Raw genomic sequence first — 25663 nt, forward strand, 5'->3', positions numbered from 1 at the left:
TGCCTTTTTGTAACTCATACTACTACATGATGGTTTGCTGAAAGACTGGTGCTAGAAGTTTCTCGCAGAAGACAGCCATAAGGTATATTATCTCACACTGACAGAGAAAAAAGAATCTAGCAACCCTTTCATATTCTCACTGATTAGAAATATCAACGCTATGAAAAGTTATTTTGGTTGTCAAATTTAAAAGGAATCTCAATAACTACAAAGACAGATCTCTAAGTAGAAATACATAAAATAAACTGAATTATCTGGCACTAAGCCAAGCAGAAAACCTTGATCATCAGACTCAAATTTTTAATTTAATGTTAGAATCACATCAGGTATAGTTAAACACAGTGTACTACAAATTTCTTATGATAAGATTCAATCTGTTTTAGGAATCCAAAATTATTCATATAACATTTAAATATGTGACTACGATCTTATGTTCTAATAAAAATCACAACGTCTATTATCTTACTATATACAAACTTAACATATACAGCATAAATGTTAAAACATCTGCTTCATTTTAAAGTACTAAAATGTGTACCTGAGGAAGTTTTCCCACATAAGCAATTAATAAGGCAACAGGAAACAGCTTTACCAGGTTTACGAGGTAATCTCCATCCTAATCGCTTTTTTCCCTCCCCCTGCCGTTTTAGATTTTCACCCTTTGAAGCAGTGTTCATATCTTTTCCTGTAAGTTAGCTGAAAAGCTAGTTTTTGTAGAAGGAAGAAAAGCGAGTGAAGCAACAAAAGGAAACCCACCTATGGACAATGTTAACTCATAAATAGATTTTTAACAAAGCAGAATCCTGAATACTTCGAAATATTTGATATAAAGTTTTATTCTACTGAATTAGAACACACAAATTCCTTCCATATCGCACATGCATTTGAGTAGTAGATATTTCTCAAATAACAACTTGATAATATTATTTAAATGTTACTAAATATAAACAGTATGTTTTATATCATGTCTTTTCTTCATATATTAATGTAACGTAGTATTGTATCTAACAGGAAATTTAGGATAACTGACTTTACACAATATCATGTATTAATTAATAAACTCATATTGTAATTACTTACTATTAAAATAATTAAATACCTTTTGTAGACTAGTCGGATTCAGCTGAGTTTTGTCTATTATTTTCACAGCAACCTAAAAGAGAGAATCATTGAACTATATTTGAGAATATATATTTCAATGAATAAAAACTTATAAAGAAAACGTCTTTTGTTTCATTCCTAACAACGTATAATTTAGCTATATTTGGATGGTAAAGTTTTGATAATTTGGCAGCCTCAGAATATATTCCATGGACCCAAGTCTTTAACCTATTGGATCGAGTCAATGAAATTACATTTTATTTCTTCCAAGTTTCTCCCTTTAAAGTAAAAATCATCTGTATCTTGATCTTTTACTCATGATCTTGGTAAGATATTACAATTATCATAGGAGAGGAGCTTATAAGCTTCCAGTAAATTAAGTATTACGTGAATAAAATGATTAAGTGGCTAGAGAGACCAGATACCCAAGCTTCTTACGGCAAACCAACAAAATGGATTTGAATGTCCTCTAAGTCTCTGCCTAATGCAGCCTGTGTTTGAATAGTTCCTGGGGTCAGAAAGGACAGAGAGAACTAAATTCAAGTGGAATGACAATAACATTATGTCTAGAATAAAAGGAACTTATTAAAAACATTTTGACAAAGATTTTTCACAATGTCCTAATTGGATCCAGTAAGCATTATGTAATATAGAATGTTAGATGTTTATTTTTCATCTTTAATATATGTTATTAAATATAATATTAATAACTACTATTAAATATATAAACATACATAATGTAAAACACACGGGATTTTAGAAACCCAATTCTCTTATTACCTAAGAAAACCATCTGTAAAACAACACCTGCTCAATGTGGTCTCTAAATAGATAAAAACTGGTAACTTTCTACGTATTTATACCAAATTTACCCTAGCCAGTAATTAATAAAAGTCCTGTTTCCGGGTTTGGGAAGCAAACGTAATCAAAAATGTTTACATAAACCATATAATGGAAGGCAGAAGTCTGAGAAAAACTCATCTGTAGCACACCTGATTTATAAGAGATGCTACTATATAGGGATGAGTCTTTCTAAAGACTAAAAGGTCAACTTTTTATGGTACGATATAGCGCTACCTGTGTATGCTCCATTCACACACATCCCCGTGTTTACCATATTGCAATTGTCATTTATTCCCGGCATCGGCTACAGGAAAGCTTTTTAACAAGGCTCTGGAGAGGTCCAAGGAAATATTAAAAGGCATCACGAAAACTTACCTCTCTACCAGTTAGAACATGTCTCGCCAATTTCACTTTGGCAAAATTTCCCTTCCCTATTGTTTTTTGTAAACGGTAATTTCCAATGTGAGGCTGTTCGTCTGTTGCTGACGTAATGGAGTTTCTACACCGAGGGATGTTCTGTCTGCTACTTGACTTGGGAGGCTGGATATGTGGTTCAGTATATCCATCCACAGATGTATGCTAAGAAAAAGGTTACAAGATTTCATTGTTAATTAAGGTACATTATAAAAGGACAGTTAAAAAATCTACAAAATATTTTCATTAAAAATTCATCTTCAGTGAAAATACACTGCACTACATGATTTTAAAGTCTGAGCATTCTATTTATAATTTCTACTTGACTTTGGCTCCCTTTGCCAGGGGGAATATGACTATCTAAAATGAAATGTTCTGCAGTGCTTTAGGCATATGATGTGATTAAAAAATATAACGCTTAGATAGCCGGGAGCCCACAGAGCATTACTCCTCTAAGGGTGCTACCCCTTTAGGTTGAGATGACAACACAGTCTAGGATTGCTTCATGAAAAGGGCAGAGTATTTAATGCCAAGAAAACCAAGCTTAAGAGTACAGTTCTGTTTCTGTAAACTAGCCCAATTACTTGTCATGGTCACTCGTTCATTTGCTGGGCAGATAACTTGGCCAGCTGACCAACCAGCTGCCAGCTTCAAGTAGATGTCTGATTGACGCCTGCCCAACCCCCTCACACACAGCTTACCAGGCCCAAGCAAGAGATATCTATCGCCCTGCCTGGATCCATGACCCAGCACCCACTGTATTCCTCCTCAGTGCTGTTCTTGAGGCTAACATGTCACTCTGTCTCAGCCTCACACTAGCCTACAACTGCAATGAATAGCTGAGCCTGTTCACTTGCAGGCTCAGTGCCTGAGGTTCCAGGTAAAGCTGCCTCACAAACTCTGCCCTTGTCTAGTTTTGTCTGCATTTTTTCCTTTTTTTTTTTTTTTGAGGAAGACTGGCCCTGAGCTAACATCTGTGTCCATCTTCCTCTATTTTATGTGGGATGCCTGCCACAGTGTGGCTTGACAAGCAGTGCGTAGGTCTGCACCTGGGATCCAAACCACTGAACCCCGGGTCACGGAAGCGGAACGTGCCAACTTAACCAGTACATCCGGCCAGCCCCTGTCTACATTCTGACATACGTAAAACTTCTAGCAGTTTTTGTGAAAACATAGAATCACACGCGATAAACATAACATCTTTCTCTAACTGGCTTCTTAAACATAGCTGAAGATGAGTAGAACAAATTAGCAAAAGAAAGGGATACCTTTTATTTGCAAAGTAACTAATTCAGACTCCTCATGTCATCCTAAGTATTTGACCAAAGCTTGTGAAAAATTGTGATCAGAAATTTCTTAGAGGCAACATTAAAAATGACTCCACTTCCCAGTCTCATGCAAAGCACAAGTCAAGGTCACTTTTCTATCTGTTATTACTTTCTGATTTTTTTTTTAACTTGGCTCAGTATCAAAGGGTTTCTCAGTGTCTTACACACACCAGCAGCCCTGGCCTCATTCTGAGTTGGTGCTCCTTCGGTGTATTCTCACAGCAAACTGTACTTCCATATATGTCAGCACCATTCCACTGTACTATTAGACACTTACTTCTCTGTCTCTGCCACCCACCGTGAGCAATTCGAGGGCAGGGATGTTTTCTCTTCATCTCTATATACACCACATTGTAGAGTGCCAGACACAAAGGAAAGATTCAAAGAATCAATAGTTCTCGTGATGCTGTCCCTGGACTAGCACCACCAGCATCATCTGGGAACCTGTGAGAAATGCAAATTCTCTGGCCCTGTTCCTGTCCTACTGAATAAGAAACTCTGGGGGCAGGGTCAGCAATCTGTGTTTTAACAAGGCCTCCAGGTGATTCTGATGCTGCCAAAGTTTGAAAACTACTGCAATAAACAATGTGAAAAGGAGGTAAATACAAAGTTATTCAGCGGCTCTTAGAGACTTTTCTACTATCTGAGCACAAACAAGAGATTTTAATTATAACCATTTTCTGAGAACAGAAGTATTACAGGTTGCTGTGATATTTCCCACAAATAGTACTTCTCCACCTCAACTTGTTCTGTAGGGAATGTGGTCTTGTCCGTCCTTCAAGATTTAATCTTATCTCTCCTCAACAAAGCTTTCTATGTCTTTTCACAGAGCAGAGTTGATTACCTCTGTCTTCTACTGCCATCTATACATCCAGGGAAAACTTCTACTATTGGAATTGCCACACCATCTTCTAAGAGTGCATCCATGGTGCGTTTTCACTGTTAGACCCCAAGCTTGTTGAGCTCCCTAACTTAATAGAATGTTAGGCACAAAGAAAGAACTCAATGCATACTTAGCTAAATTGAAGGAATTTAGGACTCTTGTGCTCCTAATGCCCATACAGAATGACTTCTAAGGAATGATTCCTTGCTGTCCAAATCTTTGATGTGAATAATAGGAGGATGAGTTAAAATATTTGAGTTGTAATCTAGCTCCCAATGCTGGTTGCAGGGTATATCCTAACACTAAACCAAACTATAACACTAAACCAAACTATGACAGACTGCATTATTAGCCCCAAATTTTCATACCCTTTGCCAGGTATCTTTCCAATATCCTCCCACTAGGGGAGGGCATAGTTCCCCACTCTTTAGGGTTCAGTCATATGATTTGCTGTGGCCAATAAAATAAGTTGAAAGTGACACTATGCCAGTTCTAAGTTAGTCATCAAGAGGCCTTGATGTGTTTCAACCTGCTGTCTTAAACTTCTGCCATCACCATGAGAAGGACGTGGCCAGGCTAATGGCAGAAGGAAGATGAGAAATACACAGAGCAGAGCCACTCCCAGCTGAGCCTGGATTAAATCAACTGATCCCCAGATACCCCTCTGATTCATGAGAAGTAATACATGCTTGTTAGTCTCAGCAACTGGGTGCTGGGATGATTTGTTACGCAGCAATGACCACTGATACACAAAACTCACAATTTTTAGATTAAGAGATAAACATAAGGGAACAATGAACAATTAGGAGATTTTTATCAGACATGTTCAAATTCTAGTAGAGTCTGCAAACAAAAAAAGAGGGGGGGGGGTTATTATATAATCAATTCCCTAAGGAGAAACTCTTGATCAGGTAAGCTACATAGGGGCAGAACCCTTGACTATTTCGTATCCCCAGCAAAAACAGCAAAACAGAGGAGTCAGCAAACTTTTTCTGTAAAAAGTCAAACAGTAAATACTTTAGGATTTGCAAGCTGTACACTGTCTCTGCTGCATATTCATTTTTTTTCCAGCTCTTTAAAAATATAACAACCTTTCTTAGCTCAGGGCCATACAAAAACACACCAAAAGGCTGGATTCAGCCGATAGGATGTAGTTGGCTGACCCCTAGTGTAACACATCATATTTTGGGATGCAGGATTAAATTGTTTCTGGCTGATTCTACCAACAGAGTGCAGATTCCAGGAAAAGCACAGGCATGGCTGTGTCTGTACTTGGAGAGCAGAGAAGAGGACAGAGGGCTCTCCCCAAAATATCATTCCTTCTTATCCCACCCCCTAAATTGGGAAGGGTGGTATATTCTCCAAAATCCTTTTTTTAAAATGAGATCTTCTAACTTTCAACATTAAGCATGATCATTTTATGAGCCATTGAAATTACACAAAATGCATTTAGCTGTCTTAAATTAGAAAGTAAAATAGAATATATAGCATATGTTTTATATTATATAATCCTGATTATAAAACTCTCACTCAAATTTTTTTTTTCTGCTTTATCCTCCCAAACCCCCTGTACATAGTTGTATATCTTAGCTGCAGGTCCCTCTAGTTGTGGGATGTGGGACGCCGCCTCAACGTGGCCAGAAGAGCGGTGCCATGTCCACGCCCAGGATCTGAACCCTGGGCCGCCGCAGCGGAGTGCATGAACTTAACCACTCAGCCACAGAGCCAGCCCCCTCAAACAAGTATTTTTTTAAAAAATCATCTTTCCTTAGGATTGTCACTGCATCCCTCAGGAGCACAATCTTTTCTTTAACAAACTCTTTGAAGAGTAATTTGGGCTAACTGACCTCACTTCTCCCTGATCAGTCGCTTAACTCTCCAATAGGAAACCTGGCAAAAATACGAATTCAGCTCATGCTGGATTAGACGGTGAGTTTAATTAAGAACTATCTCAGCCCTAAGACTAGTAGAGATAAGAAGTTATGTTAGCTCAATTACGGAATGTCTACAAGTTTTAGTCCCCATCTGTACCTAAAAATACAAATTCAGATTTGTCATTTTCTTTCTTCAAGGTGTCAACTCAATCCGATAGACCTTGAATTCCTCCATTCTTTCTGCAGCAGTGGCAACATGACACTAAAGCTTGCCCTGATTATAGGTAACAGTTTCATCAACTCTTCAAGTCTGCATCCCATACATTACTAGACTCCAATTCCTGAATAATAATAGAACTTCCTCTGCCTTCAATACCAACTGAAACGAAATTCTTCTACTCACTAGCTATGCATCCTTGGGCTGGCTGTTTAACATTCAGGTGCATGTTTCCTTATGAGGATAATAATAAAGCCTACCTCATGGTCATTCTGAGGATTAGATCAAATAATTTAATAAAGGTGCTTAGAATAGTACATGATAAGCACTATATATAAGTTTTTGTTAATTAAAACCACACAAATAAATAAAGAAACAAAAATAACCCACCTCCAAGACCAGACAACCAATCCCACATTTCTGCCATTTCCCTGAGCATCTCTTGCCTGCAACCACTTCTGGCACCAATTTCTGTATCAGTCAGGTTTCTTGTCTGCAAGCAACAGAAACCAACTCAGGCTAACTCAAGTAGAAAAGGAATTTTTGGGGGCCGGCTCCGTGGCCGAGTGGTTAAGTTTACGTGCTCCATTGTGGCGGCCCAGGGTTTGGATCCTGGGTGCGGACATGGCACTGCTCATCAGGCCACGTTGAGGCGGCATCCCACATCCCACAACTAGAAGGACCTGCAACTAAGATATACAACTATGTACAGGGTAGGTTTGGGGAGATAAAGCAGAAAAAAAAAAAAAGATTGGCAACAGTCGTTAGCCCAGGTGCCAATCTTTAAAAAACAAAAAAGAAAAGAAAAGAAAAGGAATTTTTTCAGGTAGCCTGAAAACTCCTGAAGGATGAAAATTCTATTCTAGTGAAAGGAGACAAGAATGTACAAATAGCCAAAATAAGATAATTATACTTGGTAATATGGGCTAAAAAGAAAAAAAAATGAGGTGACGCGACAAGAGTGACTAGGGACGGACTTGGGGTGAGTGCTACTTTAGACAGAATGTATGGGAAGGATGCTGTTGGAGCTGGACCTAAAAGATGTCAAGGAGGTAGATAAACAGAGGGAAAGCATTCCACGCAGTGAAATGAATAAATAGAAAAATCCCAAGGTTAGATCATGCTTTGTAAGTTCAAAGAAGAAAAATACCTAAGAACACAGTACATTAAACCAGATACCCTTTTCAAAGGCCTACATCTTGAAAATTCAGTTGTATCAAAGGAAAAACTACAACTTTATACTATTAGCATTCAAACTGTCTAAGTTACAGATATAAATCCCTGTACATTCGACCATACCAAGCCAAGTTTAAATGGCAAAAGAAGGTGCAGCTTGGCTAAAAATGAATGAATAAATGAATGAATAAACAAATCAAGCAACAAACAAATGATTAAAGATAAGCCGCATCTCCATCTCACAATTTAATTTAATCCTGAACAGTTCTTCTTTTCTGCCTGAATCAAACAACTTTTGAAATCAAGAGAAAATCTGGCTAGGACTAGAATTTCTGCTTTCATAATTTTTTACTATATGAGAACTGCAAAATCTGAGTTATCCAGAAGGAAAATGGTAATAGAAGCTATCACATATTGCAGGGTTATTAGGTGCTAGGGGCTGTATTAGATGCTTTATATGCATTACCTCTTTTAATCTTCATAACAACTCTATCAAGAAGTGCATCACGATGATCCCCCTTTTACAGATAGGAAAAATAACGGCTCGGAGAGGTTACGTCCCCTTGGATTTTGACTCTTCTAGTGTTAATACCAGGTCCTATATAAATATCAATCAAGGTGCAAATGTGTGTATGTTGGGGTAGGTGTGGTCTTTATGAGCTTATATCTCCACATCCTATTCCCTGGATAAAAAATTTCACAATCAAAAAATTAGTGGACGTGATTTTATGCTATTCCTAACATGGATAGCGTAATGGTCATCCAGAAAGTTATCAACTCCCAAGGACAACACTGGCCACACTGGGAACATACCAAAAAGAAAACTGGCATACATTTATTTAAACCACATAGACAGTAAGTAGAGTTAGTCAAAGGGCTGGAATTTTGAGGGAATAGAGATAACTGTCCTATTTTTAAAAATGGGATGGATTATGCTGCCAGCGCAAGAAAAGGGAAAACTTCACTGGGTGTTTTATTTTGGCTGCAGTTTTTCAACTGGCTGAACTATTTCTGACTTTGTTGTGAAAATGAGAAAGTTGCCTGGGGACTATAAAGATCTCAGCTACTGAATGTGGTTTAGGAAATCAAAGAAGAACAGGTGCCTTAGAAGTCAATTAGGATCTAAGCTTCCACAATTTTGTTCCCTGTATTCATGCCACAGGTAAATATACCTCAAAATTAGGTCCCAATTTTAATTGCTAAACTTAGATCCTCCCACAAGGATGTATTATCCTTAGGTTTCTTCCTAAGCAAGGACGATGTTCTTCCACATGCTACCTCACTAGCTTGGATAAGGTTTATTTCTGTCTATGATTTTCACTACCCATCAACTGTTGTCAAATCAGATATTAAAAAGGACAAGCACTACATCTTCTCATACACATAATTACCAACAGTTGAGCAGGAAGAGCTCTCCCACATGGCACTCACAACGGCGTTAGAAAATCTTGAGTTAACAGAAAGTCACCAAAGTAACTCCAAAGCCTTCTGCTTCATCTTACTTTTTGAAGTCCACCTCCTATCTCACTATTCAGTGACTCGTTTACTCACTCAATCAAGAAAAATTTACTTTGACCTACTATATGCAAGGCATTATCCAACATGCTAGAGAATCGAGAGAAAACTAAACATAAAAAAATCCCTCAGAAAGTTTACATTTTAGCAGAGGGAGGTGGAGGGAAGAGCAAAGGATGATAAATCTGCAAACAAGTAAAAAGATAAAATGCCAACTGCGGCTTACAGAACAAAAAGAGAAATCAGGCAGGGTAAGAAACAGGAAAGAGTGGTCACGGATGGTCTCTGAGGAGGTGACATTTTGTCAAGGCCTGAATGAAAGGAAGGAGTCTAGAGGTCAGGAGTGAGGTCTGGGCTGGAGGTACTAATTTGTAAGTAATTCTTCAAAAAAATAAGCACTTCCTATTTACCTTTCCTTTTGAAACATCAAAGTTGAAAAATAAAATTACATTTATTTATTCTCTTCCCATATGTATGTGTACACACACTCCTCAAAAACCCACTGATCTTTATCCCTCTAACATTTCTCCAAGTTGAGGATACCTAGTATCTAACCATGAGGAAGGAGCAAACACGTCCCAGAGATAAGGAAGCCTGTTAACTCTCAAAATGGATTGGATTTTCTCCTTTATGAATGCCCTCTCACCACACTTGAAAAGGTGATACTGACTGAAAGGGATACTAAAAAAAGAAAGAAAACAAACTCTCCAAATTATCCAACGGTGAACAGATACAGCTCCTTATTCTCTGCTATGGTTAGTGTCAACCATATCAATTTGTTAAAACTCACTCTAATATCAAAGTAAACCATGTCTTTGATAACAGCCACTGGATCTGCTTGGTGACTGAATATTCAAACATTCCTGAGATATCACATCATGTATTAGACCTGAAGTTAGGGCTGCCACAGCCCTCCTTCCGAGGACTCTAGAATACGCTACTTTTGCACACCACAACAACTCTTTTGTCAGCTGACATTAGCACCAATACAGGCCACGGCAATTTAGAAACAATAACCAAATTTCTATTTCTCAAAGTGATTTTTTTAAAAAGGGAAGTTTCTACTTCCAACAATGGATGAATAGTTTGTATTTAACTAAGCTTAGCAGATAAAAACAGAATCTCTAGATAAAATATTAAAAGCAATTGTTTGAAGGCCCTGAAGAGCTAGAAAAAATGTAGGCAAAAACTGGAGGGAGGTTGATCATTGTAAAAAGGGAACCAAACAGGGTGAAATTTTCATTTTTACAGTTTCCACCTGGAGCAAACCTTGGTCCACCTAGTTCCAGGTGACTGAAACTCAAGCAGAAAGTAAAAGATTTACTGGCTAATGGAGTCAGAGGATGGAGTTGGGGGCTAAAAAAAATAGCTGGAGAGTGAAAAAGAAAACTCTGGCAAAAATGATTTCACAAAGAAAAAAACTGTGAAATCTTTATATAAACTATAGGTGCTTTGCTGAGCCCTGAACCAAAGTGAGCAAGAGAAACTCCAGGGAACATGTTGGAAGGAGACAGCTAGAAGGTTAAGAAAATAATGGAGATTTGGCTGCTGACCACCACAGAGGAGGCTGAATTTGAAGTCTGAGTGAAGCCAAATTAACGGCCTAGTAAAGCAAAAATGACCACTGTTTAGAGGAAGATAACTATATCCAGAGTCTCTATAGAGTATTATTGACAATGTCCATTATATAATCAAAACTTACTAGATACATAATGGAACAGAAGAATGTGACTCATTGTCAAGAGCAACAGCAGTCAATAGAGACAGAGTCCAAGATGGTCCAGAAGTTGGAATCAGCAGGCAAGAACTTTCAAGCAGCTGGGATAAGCATGTCTTTAAAAGTAAAGGAAAATGTGATCAGAAAGAACAAACAGATGGGAAGTATCAGCAGAGAAGAGGAAACTACAGTAAAGAAACAAATGGCAATTCTAGAACTAAATAGTACAATATCTAAAGGAAAAATTCACTGAATAGGCCTACAGCAGATTGCAAAGAAGAAAGGGTCAATGAACTTGAAGACAGATGAATAAAAATTAGCCAAGCTGAAGAACTGAGATTAAACAAAAATAAAGATAGCCTCTATAATCTGTGGGTCAGTATCACACAGACTAACATATCTGTAAACAGGGTCCTAGAGAAAGAATAAAAGGGATTAAAAAAGTATCTGAAGTAGTAATGGCCATATAATTCCTCTAAACTGTGAACTCCAAGCAGGATAAATTCAAAGAAAACCAAAAGTAGGCACATCACAGTCAAACTACTAAAAACCATGTATAGAGGGGGAAAAAACCTTAAAAGGAGCCAGGGAAAAACAACAAAATACATACGAAAGAACAACATTATAAACGGTAGTTCACTTCTCATTAGAAACAATGGAGGTCAGGTGCAATGGAAAATTTTTGATGTGCTGCAGAGAAAACAAATGCAACCTAAAATTCTTTATCCAGTGAAAATATTCTTCAAAAAAGGAAGGCAAAATAAAGATATTTTTAGATAAACAAGAACTGAAAGAATTTGCTGGCAGAAGACATAACTATAAGAAATGCTAAAGAAAGTTTTTCCGGCTAAAGGGAAGTGACCATAGATGGTAACTAAATGTACACGAAGGAATAAAGAGCTCTGGAAATGGTAAATATGTGGGTAAATATACAAGAGTACGTATTTTTTCATCTCTTATTTCTTTAAAAGACATATGAATGTTTAAAGCAGAAAATTCTAACACCATATTGTGGAGCTTACAACATAAGCAGATGGAAGTATATAAGAAAAAGGTGAGGGGAATTAAAAGATCTTACAAGACTCTTACATTTTATCTAAACTGGTACAATATTAACCCTATGTAGACTGTACACATGGATTCATTCTGTAATCTCTAGCAACCACTGGAAAAAAAATGCACTGAAAAAATGCAGAGGCATGAGTAAGAAGTCAACAGAGGAATTAAAATGGAATACTAAAAAATATTTGATTAACTCAAAAGTGGGAAAGAAAGGAAGCTAGAGGAACAGAACCAATAATAACAAAAATCAGATGGGACAAAAAGAAAAAAAAAAAAGAGCAAAATTATTGACTTACCAAAACATATCAATAATTATATTTAATGTGAATAGACTAAAAATTTCAATTCAAAGAATGAGATTATCAAATAAATTTTTAAATTAAAAGATCCAAATATATGTTGTCTCCAAGAGATATACTTTAAGTATGAATACACAGATAGACAAAGTAAAATTATGGAAAAAGATATACTATGCAAACAGTACACAAAAGACAGTTTGAGAAGCTGTAATAAAATCACACAAAATAGGTTTCAATATAAGGAGTATTAACAAGTAAAAAGACACATTTCATGATGATGCAAGGGCCAATTCATCGGGAAGATATAACAATCTTAAATGTGTATGTGCCTAGTAACAGTTTCAGTAAACAAAAACTGACAGCATGAAAGGGAAAAAATACACAAATCCAAAATAACAACTGGAGATTTTAACATCACTTTCAATAGGTGAAAGAAGAACTTCAGAAAAAAAAGCAGTAAGGGTGAGAAGATCTGAACAACACTATCAACTTAAGGTGGGCTACAGATTCCTTGAAGCACAGTTCACACACTCCAAGTCAAGAACTTTCTCTAGATCCTTGAAGCGCTACATATCAAATTACCTTACTGAAAAACTGCACACACATATTATTCTAGTTCTCTTTGGAATGACAACTTCAGCTGTTTTATCAAGGACAACTTAACGAACAGCCACATCTGTATAAGATCTCATTAATAGTGATTAACACCTATGTCAGAAGGAGTCCAGCAATAAACCTGAGTTTGTCAGAAAGATTCTCTCAACATTTATGCTTCCTTTATTATATTATTGTACAATAATGCTTCCCTCCTTGCCCGATTTCTGTGTTACAAGGTAAATTCTCATTTTAAATAGCACAATGATGAGTGGTTACAGTGAAAGTAGCAGATTTCTGAGTGTCAGAAACTTAAACAGCGGAAAAAGAATGCTTACCGAAAAGGGAAGGCCTATGGATTCCCTTCCTGTGTGTTCCTACAACACCTGGGACCCTACACTCTTCTCCACAACGCTTAACACCTTACAGTGCAACTGCCTTTTAAAAAAAACTCTCTTGTACTAAATTGTGAGCTTCTAAGTTGTCAAAGCACTATACCTTTTACATTTCTTTATCATTCAAATAGTGGCTGTTGCATGAATGGACTCACTAAATATGTTATCTTTTATTGTAAGCACCACACCTAAATTACAAATAGGAAAAAACCCATTTTATCTTATATAGTAAAGTTTACTTCAATAAGATGCCAATAGATTTGATAAGACACTCATGTAACTATTTGTAGAAGGATAAAACACAGAAAATGAAGTCTGACAATGAAAACAGAAAAAGTTATTAAAATGAATTGCCATGAAAACCCTCCAACAGCTACCAGGCCACGCACTCCACGAATCCAGGGGCAAAGTCACACAGTGTGCTGATCCTGCCTGTCCCTAAAGAGAACTGCATAATTTCCCAAACTTTCATATTATAAGTGGCCATTTTTCCGTTTTTAGGAGCCAGAAATGAGTTTGAATTTAAAACCTAAAAAGTATGATACTAATGAAGAAAAGTGGCCAATACAATTTATTAATAGAGATCCAAGGAACCTAAAGAAAATCTTCACCAATACCAGTCAACAACATAATAAATAATTATCATTACAGTCAATTACGTACATAACTCGAAGGCAAAGTTAACTCTATACAAGAAAAATCATACACTTTATCACTTCAATTTGAAAAACATGGAGCAGCACTGAGTGATAAGCCATAAAAACAGAAACAAGCTAACAATATCCCATCAAATGCTCTCACTCAACATTACAGCAGTGCTAGAGAGACCAGCAAGGCTTTTTTTTTTTCATTCAACAAATATTTATTATTTCTTTTGTGCCAAGTGTTATTCTGGGTGTTGGACCTACAGCAAAAGACTAACTTTATCTTTTCATTTTTCTCATCCTCCATATCCAAAAACCCATCGTCACATCCAGTTCACAGGCCAAACTTTCTCAAATATCTCTTCTCTCCATCTCCACTGCCCCCACCAGAGTCCGAGCCACTCTGTAGATTTGCTTATAGCACTCACCAAAGTAAATTCCTCCCTGGAATACAGCAATCCCCTCCTAAGTGGCATCCCTACTTCCAACTTCACTCCTCTCCTAGCCCTTTCTACATAGAAGTCATAAATAATCACTGAAAATGCAAATCAGTTTATTCTACTGCTTAATAGTTCCAGTGGCACTTAGAATAAAAGTCTAATCCTTACTAGGGACAACAAGGGTCTGTCACTGCCTGACTCTCTAAGTGCATGTTTCCTCTGGCTCCCACGCTGTAGCCACAATGGTATTGTTTTGTTTCCCAATGGCACCAACATCTATTTCATTTCTTTTTCTGGAATGATCTAAATTTTCATCATTCACATCTCATCCTAAATACTAATTTTTTTCACAGATGTCTTACCTGACTTCCAATTTATGTTCTTATTGTACCTTGGTCATTTTCTTCATAGTGATCATAAGTTTATAGTTATATTTTTATTTCTGTATTTATTTAGTATCTCACCAACTAAACTGTAAGATCCATGAGAGTAGAAATCTTGTCTGTTTTGTTCATTTTAGACCCAATGTTTAGCATAATACCTGATACACAGTTGCCATTCAGTCTATATTTTTTAAGTAAATGAATGAATCATTTTAAGCAAATTTGCAAAAATATCGATTTTTCTACAATCATCTAAAAAGAGATTGTGTTTCAACATCCATGCTTCCTGTTTTTGATTAACAATCCATCATGGATATAAATTAATCAAAATATAGCTAAGAACAAAAATAATTTAAAAGTGTAAAATAGCCTGACCATGGCAAGGGAGCGATGAACTGACCATGTGAAGACTTGCGGACATAGTGTCGGACTTCAGCAAGGCTTTTTAAGAAGAAAAACACACAGGGGAAAGATTTATTTGTAACATCGTTCCATCACCGGCATGAACATAAACCTAGAAAATGCAAGTAAATCAATAAAATATCTTTTGGGAGTACTACTTGAGTTCAACAAAGTTACAAGAGGGAAGAAACATCCTTAACAATGAACCACATTCTGGAAGAATCACTTGGTGAGCTCCTATCTCATCCTTTCATACCCAGCTCAGACAGCACCTCCCAGGAAAGGCCATAGGTCACATCAGAGTGTCTACTCCACCCTCAACTAAGCTGGATTCAAGGCCCATTTCTGGTCTTTCTATAGTTATTTCTAGCAATGCACTGCCCCCAATTTTTAATTTTTATTAAAATGGTATAAGCACGTGGTCAAAAATGTCAAACAACTCTAACACGCTACTAAGAAAAAATATCAGTCCCCTGTACCACCCTTCCGGACTTCAAGCCTGCTCCTCAGTCTTTTCCTTTAGCTTTTTCTTCTAATATGTGCTGAGATGATTCTAAACAAAATGCTTTCCTTGCTAATTCTTGGTTCATCATTCTTAGACATTCTCCCAATTTCCTACTACAGTCAGTTAGGATTAAGATCTTTTAGCCCCCCCTTTCTTCCTCTCATCCTCCTAATGTAATATAATCAAATTTTCAGTTAAAAAGTATTGTGTTTAGGGGCTGGCCCCGTGGCCGAGTGGTTAAGTTCGCGCGCTCCGCTGCAGGCGGCCCAGTGTTTCGTTGATTCGAATCCTGGGCGAGGACATGGCACTGCTCGTCAAGCCACGCTGAGGCAGCGTCCCACATGCCACAACTAGAAGGACCCACAATGAAGAATATACAACTATGTACTGGGGGGCTTTGGGGAGAAAAAGGAAAAAAGATAAAAATCTTAAAAAAAAAAAAAGTATTGTGTTTACATGATTCTATCTTGTAAATGCTAACTCATTGGAAGTCAAGTAGTATATAATGATGCTTCTATTAAACTTCCTTTTTGTCAGCTTCACTGTGGTGTAAATAACACACAATGAAATTCACCAAATTTAAGTGTACAACTTGAACAGTTGCGACAAACATATAAAGTCATGAAACACAACAACAATTAATACATAACACATTTTCTTATGCCAAGAAGTCCCCTGTGCCCCTTTGCTGTCAATGCCTTCCTCTCATTGATCTGCTTTCTGATACTATACTTTTGTCTTTTCTAGAATGTTAGATAAACAGATCACACCATAAAGAGTTTAACCTATCACATTTGTTGTAATTACTGACATATTTGGACTTATTTCTGCATTTTGTTTTGTTTTTTACTTTAAACGTTTTCTCTTTTCTATATTTTCCCTATATTCATTGGATTTTCCTTTTCTTCTCCTCCAGTGATTTGGAAGCTCTATCTCCTGCATCTATTCTACTGGTGGTTACTCTAAAAATTTTAAGGCTAAAAGTCAAGGTGCAGTGGGCTGGGGAAAAGCAGCAAATGAGAAAATGAGGCAGCTAGGGCAGAGATAAGGCCAGTGAGAAGTGTGACTCTGAAGAAGAGGCAACAGTGTGACAGCTGGGAAGAAAAAGGGATGCAGTGGAGGGCGATTTTTGTTCACCTGCTTGTTTTAAGACGGGAGAGACTTGAGCATGTTTAAATCCCAAGGGAAAGATCCAGTGGAGAGAGAGGCTGAAGAGACAAGAGAGGGAAAAAATAAAGTTCCGGGGAAGGTGGAAAGTGAGAAGATTCAGAGCACAGATGGAGAGATCACCCTGATGCAGGAAGAAAGACATCTCTTCTCCTGTAACAAGCAGGAAGGAGGAGAAATCAGGTCTACATGGCGAAAGGTGCATACATTTGACAGGAGAAGCTGAGGGAGTTCCAATAGGTGGCTCTTACTTTCTCTGGGTGGTTGGGGGTGAGGCCACCTGCTAAGAGCGAAGAGGGCCACAGAGGTATGCAGAGAGTAGAAAAGATATGAAATAATCTCCACAGAAAGAGGAAAAACAAGTTAACCAAAGAAGCCTAGTAGGGCTGCTAGGCAGTACTGACAATCTAGTTAAGGCTAGCGACCGGGAATTTATTGTGGCTCTAATCTGTCCGGTTGTGTCATTTTCTTCAGCAATACTCATATGCCCACGGACAGGTTACCAAGGGAACAGATATATGAGTTCAGAGAAATGATGGATCATAAAATCTAAGCTGGATAGTGAAGGAAACAACAAGAAAGAGTTGACGGACAGGGAGAAGTAGAGGCCAATATTCTGGACGGCCGAATGAGGTCAGAGAACAATTATAGCAAGACTGGCTAAGAAAGCCGCTGCTAGGTGGCCAGGTACTTGGAGTCAGAGACGTGGGTGAGCGGATATGGATATAGGAAGGACAATTACCAGAAGCTACCAGTACAGAATGTTTTGTTAAAATTTCCAAGAATTTTACTGCATTTTTTCAGACTTTTTACACACGTGCCTATTCCATTTTTTAAATGTTTTAAAGAACTGCATTAAACTTCATAGCCACACTATTAGATCACTTTTAATTATCTATAATTTTCACTGGTTACATTATTCATGGTAGTTTCTTACATGCCTGCATTTCCCTTTCTTAGGTTCACTTTTTCTGGCTTGTGAAATTTTTTCAGATAGATGTGTAAGTGATATACTTTCTGAATCTTTGCAGCTAATTTTCCTTAGACCCAAAAACAAAGGAGAATTAGTGATAGGTCAATGTAAATGTTAGTATTTCATATCAATGGGGAAATAATAGATTACTCCACAAATGGTACTGTAACAACTGGAAAAAAATTAAGTTGGATCTCTAGGAGTGATATATCACTCCTAACACCAAAATAAATTCCCAATGGATGAAGGATATTAATGTAAAAAAAAAAATACAAAGACAAGAAGGCCATAAAAGTAAAAGCACTACAAAAAATGACAGGCTAGCAACTGTTTTTATAGTCTTAGCATGGGAAATGTGTTCCTAATTACGACATACAACAGAAGCCATAAAAAAATTTTTTTAATTTTATGATGTCAAATTTAGCAAAACACTGGATTTTTAAAAAACTCTCCTTAAATCAAAGTAATGAGATAATTAACAAACTGAGAAAAAAATTTGTAATGTGGCAGGCATATGGTTACTTTTTTGTATTTTTTGCTTTTTGGGTTTTTTGGTGAGGAAGACTGGCCCTGAGCTAACACCTGTGGCAATCTCCCTCTATTTTGTACTGGGACACTGCCACAGCATGGATTGATGAGCGGTGTGTACGTCTGTGCGTGAGATCCGAAGCAGCAAACCCCACGCCACTGAGGCGGAGTGCATGAACTTAACTACCATGCCACCAGGTCAGCCCCCAGATGGTTAATTTTTTAATATTAAAACCTTTGACAGATCAATAAAAAAAAAACTCAATGAGAAAATGAGAATAAGCAAAGGATAGCTACAGATAGTTCGCAGAAAAGGACATATATATGACTTTTAAATATATGAAAGGACACTCAACCAAATAAGTTAAGTACAAATTAAAGCTGCAATGAAATATTATTTTTCACTTATCAGATTAGCAAAGACTAGAGTTTGACAGTACTGGTTGGTAAAGCTACAGCAGAAATAGGCACATTCATATATCAGAGATCAGAGCAAAAACCAATACAAATTCTATGTAAAGGAGTTTGGCAATATCTATCAAATTCCTACAATCGTTAGACTGGACATTTTACTTCTAGTACTTTATTGTACAGTCAGTCACAAATGAGCTAAAAAAGATGAATGCATACAAAGATATTTATTGCAGCACTTTCTGTAATAGCACAAATAAAACAAGCACAAATGTCCATCCATAGGGAACCAGTTATGCCTGTGTGGCATGCTCTTTGTGAGTGTGTGAGAGTGTTTGTGTGCGCATGTGCACCTGCACACATCCATGCATCCACATGCTTCAATAAGCATAGAATATCTCCAAAAGATGACACAAGAGACACAAGTCTAAGTCGTTCTCTCTAAGGAGGGGACCTAGGGGACAGGGAAACAGCAGTAGAGGGAACACTTTCTTTTTCTAATGTACTTTTTATAATATTTGGAATGTTGTTCTATCTGCACATATATTAACTATTCAGTATGATGAAACGAGCAATTCTTAAGAATTTGTCTAAGAGAACGGGCAAAGGGAGAGGGAACCAGCATTTACTGAATGCCCATATGTGCCATACATTCTGTTAGACTGGTTGAATAACTACCCAAATTCAATCCAATAGTTAGCTGCATTACTGGGATTCAAACTCAAATGTTAATTGCTATAAACATAGTTGGAGACATTTTTAAAAATTAAAATTTGGACTAGAGCTTTGGGGGCAAATAGTAGAATGACAGCACATTTGCAAAACTCCTTCTGTAAAACTCACCAAAATTTAAATAAAGTTGGAAAGAAACAAGTTATAATAATAATACAGCCACAACCCCATTCCTCAAACTTCAAATTAAATAAAAAACAGTAAGTGAACAGTTTCAGTGGGACCTCACTAATAATCCCTAACAAGGAGAGAAGATGACCAGATGCACAGGCAGGCCACTTGGTGCCTGAAAAAAGAACCATGTGGTAAGATCGTCTTAACCTTCTCCAACTCAACTTCCTAACTAGTCAAAAGGATAGTAAATCTGTTCACTCTGGGAAGGAAGACCAAAATCCAAGGAGCATTGCCCCATGGACTAGATGTGACTCCAAAACCCTTAATGTTCAGTGAAACTATTGTAAGGAAATACCCTCACCCGAGGCTCCCTGACCCCTTCTGCCTCACCCTCCACCACAATCTCAGTCCCCTTCCTCTCACCACTTCCCTCAAGCTGCTGAAAGACTGAAAAGAGACTATCAGACTACGAATACTTATGCCTGACTGTCAGCCCAAGTTCTATTTCCACTAAAGGGGGAGGTAAATCAAGAAGAATCCACTTAGATTACTCTTAAGCAAAGAGCAAAAATCCCCCATTCAGAGGATGAGCTGTATGTAAAAGATTGCAACACTGGACCTGTGCCTAGACACCAGATGGTGGAGGGGGGGAGGACTAGAGGAAGAAATCATGAAGAAGAATTACTCCAGGAAACAGGAAAGAAAAAAACACTTCGACAAACCTTCTCTGCAACACATACACACACTTGTTTATATCTGCAAAAGAGCACTAGGATAAACTGAAGACTAACGAAAATGGTTAGCTGTAGGGGAGGGAGGGAACAGGAATGACTACGAGGGAGACTACGAGGGAGACTACGAGGGAAGTAAGACTTCTCTGAATACACTTTGTTATATAACTTCAATTTAGAAATCATGTAAATATTTTATTTTATTATTATTATTATTTTTTTTTAAGATTTTATTTTTTTCCCTTTTTCTCCCCAAAGCCCCCCGGTACATAGTTGTGTATTCTTCATTGTGGGTCCTTCTAGTTGTGGCATGTGGGACGCTGCCTCAGCGTGGTTTGATGAGCAGTGTCATGTCCGCGCTCAGGATTCGAACCAACGAAACACTGGGCCGCCTGCAGCGGAGCGCGCGAACTTAACCGCTCCACCACGGGGCCAGCCCCCTTTATTATTATTTTTTGAAGAAGAAGAAGATCAGCCCTGAGCTAACATCTGCCAATCCTCCTCTTTTTGCTGAGGAAGCCTGGCCCTGAGCTAACATCCGTGCCCATCTTCCTCTACTTTATATGTGGGATGCCTGCCACAGCATAGCTTGTTGAGTGGTGCCATGTCCACACCCAGGATTCGAACCAGCGAATCCCAGGCCGTCAAAGCGGAACGTGCGCACTTAACCACTGCACTACCAGGCCGGCCCCCATGTAAATATTTTAAACGCTTAAAAACCAAAGCAAAACTAAAAGAAAAAAGTAATCTTGAAATATTTAAAATAAAATGAAGCAAATTAATTTAACTATATGTCAAACTGGTAATAAAACCAGAAAGAAAAAAATTATTTTAAGTGACTTTAGAACTGTATTTTGACTGTACATCCTTGGTGGAATATACTTTTAGACAAAGAACTGCTAAATATCATTCAGTAGTCTGATTAACAGTGATATTATTTTGAAACTATATAATATATATATATATACACACACACAAATATACAAAAAGAAAGAGAATAATTATATACTAATGCTATTGAAAGTTTCAGTATAAAATCAAAGTACAAATCATGCAATATTAAATTTGAAATAGAAATATCAGTATGAACTCATGTTTTTTCACTTTAACAAAACGTCTATTTCCTGACTCTGTCTACAAAAAAGGCCTAGACCACCCAGTTACAATAGCACCTTCTTTAGGAAAATGGTTGATTCCAGGTCTGGAGAGCAGGAGATTTACAAAATAAACTTGGGATATCTTGTGCCCGAAGCAAGAAAGTTGGCAATTATTAACGGAGTTGTGTCAGACAGACACAGGAGCCAGCCTGACGGAGCTCCCAATGTTACTCAGCTATCTATTAAATAGTAGAGCTGGGGGGCCGGCCCCGTGCCCAGTGGTTGAGCTGGCACACTGCGCTTCAGCAGCCCAGGGTTTCACCGGTTCAGATCCTGGATGCGGACATGGCACTGTTCATCAGGCCATGCTGAGGCGGTGTTCCACATGCCACAACTAGAAGGACCCACAACAAAAAAAATATACAGCTATGTACTGGGGGGATTTTAGGAAGAAAAAAATAGTAGAGCTGGGATTGAAAGCCAGGGAGTGAGGCTTCAGGAGTCACATTCCTAACTACTATTCTAGATTACCTCTCAAACAAGAGAAATTAAATTAAGAGGGGGGAAAGAGATGAAAACCAGAGACCAGAATAGAGGAAAAATATCTAACTTGACTTATGAGCATCTTTTGTCATAGCTGATCTCCTTCAAACACTGTCTTTACTCAGCTCTCACATTTTCCCCCACCTGACTGCACCTTCTCAGACCTTATTGTTTGCTTCTCTTCTCCCCTCTTCCTAATACTGAAGGGCCCCAGGACTTCAGATCTTCGTGTTCTCGTCTTCCCTGTCCACACTATACTAACTCTGTTGGTGATCCAATCCAGTCTCACAGCTTGAAATCACATGTATATGCAGACAACTCCAAAATTTCTCTCTCCCAAACTCCAGACTGCCACCTTGATATGTCCAGTTAGATGTCCATTGGTTTCTCAGCCTCAACATACCCCAACTTCATCTCCATCCCCAAGTCCCGCAAAATCTGCTCCACCACAGCCTTCTCCATCTCAGCTGATGACAAATCCATCCTTCCAGGCGCTCAGACCAAAACCTCTGGGGTCATCCTTAACTCAGACCCTTCCAAATCTCCCTCTCTCTCTTTCTCTCATCCCACATTCAATCTCTCAAGAAGTCCTGCTGGCTCTACCTTAAAAATATATCCAGAATCCAGCTCCTCTCACCATCCCTACTGCTACCACCCAAGTCTGGGCTACCTTTATTACTGCTTTAGCCTCCTAACAGCCTGGGAACATGTCACCCTGTTTCTAACCTTGCCCCGCTTTACTCAGTTTTAAAAATCAAAGTCCTTATGATGGCCTGTTGAGCAGGACCAACAAAATCTGGCCCCCTATTAACTCTCTGACCTCATTTGCTACCACTCCCTTTCTCTCTCACCTTGATCCAGCCAGACTGGTCTCACAGGTGTTCTTCAAGCATGTCCGGCACACTTGTACAACAGGACCTTTGGTCTAGCTACTCCCTCCGCCTGCAGCCATCTTCTCTGATACCTGCTTGGCCAGCTCCCTCAGCAACTCAAGTCTTTCTCCAAACCTTGTCCTCTCGGGGAGGCTTATTCTGACCTATGTGATACCACATTCCCCCTTGCTCTACTTATTTATTTATTAGCTTTCTCTCCCCTCCCCGACCGGATAAGAACAGAGATTTCTCTATTTCATTTACTGTTATATTCAAAGTGCCCGAGAAAGTGCAAAATCAAGAAGCACTAAAAAGGTTCAAGTAAAATAACTTAACACAACTAAATATATCTATCATATTGTGGAGCATAAGTGGGTTATTCAAAATAATCTGTTCAAAAGAAAAAGGCTTTTACGCTGGTAGAGGGGTATACCTAAATTCACCTATATGCTGCCTTTAAGAGACACATCTAAAACAAAAGGAGTCAAAAAGGTTAAAAGTAACAGAATGCACCAAAAAATACCAGGCAAACATAAATGGATAGAAAACAGGAATCATGTGGCAATCAAGAAAATAAGCTTTGAAGCTGGACAGACCTAGGATCAAGTAGTGCCTACGCCACTTATTAGCTATGTGATCCTGGGGAAGCTAGCCCTCTGAGCCTCAGTTGACTCATCTACAAAATGGCAATATTATCTATACCTCAAAGGGTTTTTAATGAGAATTACATGAAACAAAGCATCTGGCACAGGGTCTGGCACATGATCAATACTGGAACCTAGTGTAATTATTGCCCTTGCTATATCCCAAAATGGAACAAATGCCTTTCAATAGCTCTGCTATCAGAAATACAGTCCTGAGAAGAGCTGTTTTAAAACGAAAGGAACACCAGAGTGGTGATTCTAGCTTTCAGACATCTATTCAGGTATCTGAAGAGGCCTGAAGAAGCCTTTAATGTTGAAAGTCTTACCACATAACAGGAGCCTATGCTAACTATGTTTTTCCTTCCCTCTCAGGTAAAACAAAAAATACTTACTATGCCCTCTAGGAGGCTTCTTAAGTATTTTATGAGCCAGCAACTCTACTTCTAAGAATTTAGCCTAAAAATAAACTCCCATTTGTGAGGAATGTGAAATGACATGTATAAGACAGGCTTACTCACTGCAATAAAACATTTGTAATAACAAAAGATCAGAAATAAATAGCCATCAGTAGGAAACTTGGTTAAATATATCCACACACTAGAGTACTAAACAATGTCTTTCTAAAAAGATCGTTATGTAGTGATATGGAATAAACTCCAAGATATACTTTTTTTTTCTGTTTTTTCTCCCCAAATCCTCCCAGTACATGGCTGTATACTTTAGTTGTGGGTCCTTCTAGTTGTGGCATGTGGGACGCTGCCTCAGCGTGGCCTGATGAGCAGTGCCATGTCCACGCTCAGGATCCGAACCAGCGAAACCCTAGGCCACCGAAGCAGAGTGCGCAAACTTAACCACTTGGCCACGGGGCCGGCCCCCAAGATATACTCTTAAAAGAAAAAAATCAAGGGGAAAAAAGTGAGCATTATAGTGTTGCCACTTATGTAAAGAGGGGGATCTATATCTATGTCTGCTTGTACATGCATCAAATGTCTCTGGAAGCAAACTCAAGAAACTAGGGACTAGATTAAGAAGAAAATTTTTCACTGATGCATCCTTTTCAATTTTTTAATTCTTTGCCTATTTGAATGTATCACCTGTCATCAAAAACATTTAAATAAAGTAAAAAGACTACTGAGTAGTTAGTTTCTATCAGTGATAGGCAAATTAGATAAAGCCTGAATTTATTCACCAAATGTTAACTGAATACCTCCTAAGTGTTGAAGTTTTAATGTTCAATTTCATGACTTGACACCATAAGCAAAGATCACAAAAGCAGAAATAAACAAGTGGGACTACATCAAACTAAAAAGCTTTTGCACAGCAAAGGAAACCATCAACAAAATGAAAAGGCAACCTCAGAATGGGAGAAAATATTTGCAAATCATATATCTGATAAGGGATTAATATCCAAAATATAGAAAGAACTCATACAACTCAACAGCAAAAAAACAAACAATCCAATTAAAAAATGGGCAAAAGATCTGAATAGACATTTTTCCAAAGAAGACACACAGATGGCCAAGAGGTACATGAAAAGGTGCTCAGCATCACTAATCATCAGGGAAATGCAAATCAAAAAAACAATGAAGTATCACCTCACACCTGTTAGAAAAGCTAGTTTCAAAACACAAGAAATAAGTGTTGGTGAGGATGTGGCGAAAAGGGAACCCTTCTGCACTCTTGGTGGGAATGTAAATTGGTACAGCCACTAAGGAAAACAGTATGGAAGTTCCTCAAAAGATTAAAAACAGAACCACCATGTGATCTAGCAATTCCACTTCTGAGTATTTATCCGTAGAAAATCAAAACAGTAATTTGAAAAGATACACTCACTTCCGCATTCACTGCAGCATTATTTACAATAGCCAAGGCCTGGAAACAACCTGAGTGTCCATCAACAGACGTATGGACAAAAAAAATGTGGCATATAGATACAATGGAATATGATATTATTCAGCCATAAAAAAGAATGAAATCTTGCCATTTGTGACAACATGGAGGGACCGTGAGGGCATTATGCTAAGTGAAATAAGTCAGACAGAGAAAGACAAATACCTCA

The 25663-nt window shown here is 38.0% G+C and overlaps 1 protein-coding gene across 3 annotated transcripts in view; it reads right to left on the minus strand.

Moving 5' to 3' along the window:
• The window catches only part of MARK1 (microtubule affinity regulating kinase 1), a 117771-nt gene that overhangs the window by 58842 nt on the left and 33266 nt on the right, over positions 1-25663 (minus strand). For all 3 annotated transcript variants that reach the window (XM_044762754.2, XM_044762753.2, XM_070501419.1), the window contains exons 2-3: positions 2320-2523; positions 1100-1153 (exon numbers count right to left, since the gene is read on the minus strand). In XM_044762754.2, the coding sequence (XP_044618689.1) occupies positions 1100-1153; positions 2320-2523 (258 nt within the window). The remainder of the gene's footprint in view (positions 1-1099; positions 1154-2319; positions 2524-25663) is intronic.

This window comes from Equus asinus, chromosome 30, assembly GCF_041296235.1.
Source record: "Equus asinus isolate D_3611 breed Donkey chromosome 30, EquAss-T2T_v2, whole genome shotgun sequence".
Classification (NCBI taxonomy): Eukaryota; Metazoa; Chordata; class Mammalia; order Perissodactyla; family Equidae; genus Equus; species Equus asinus.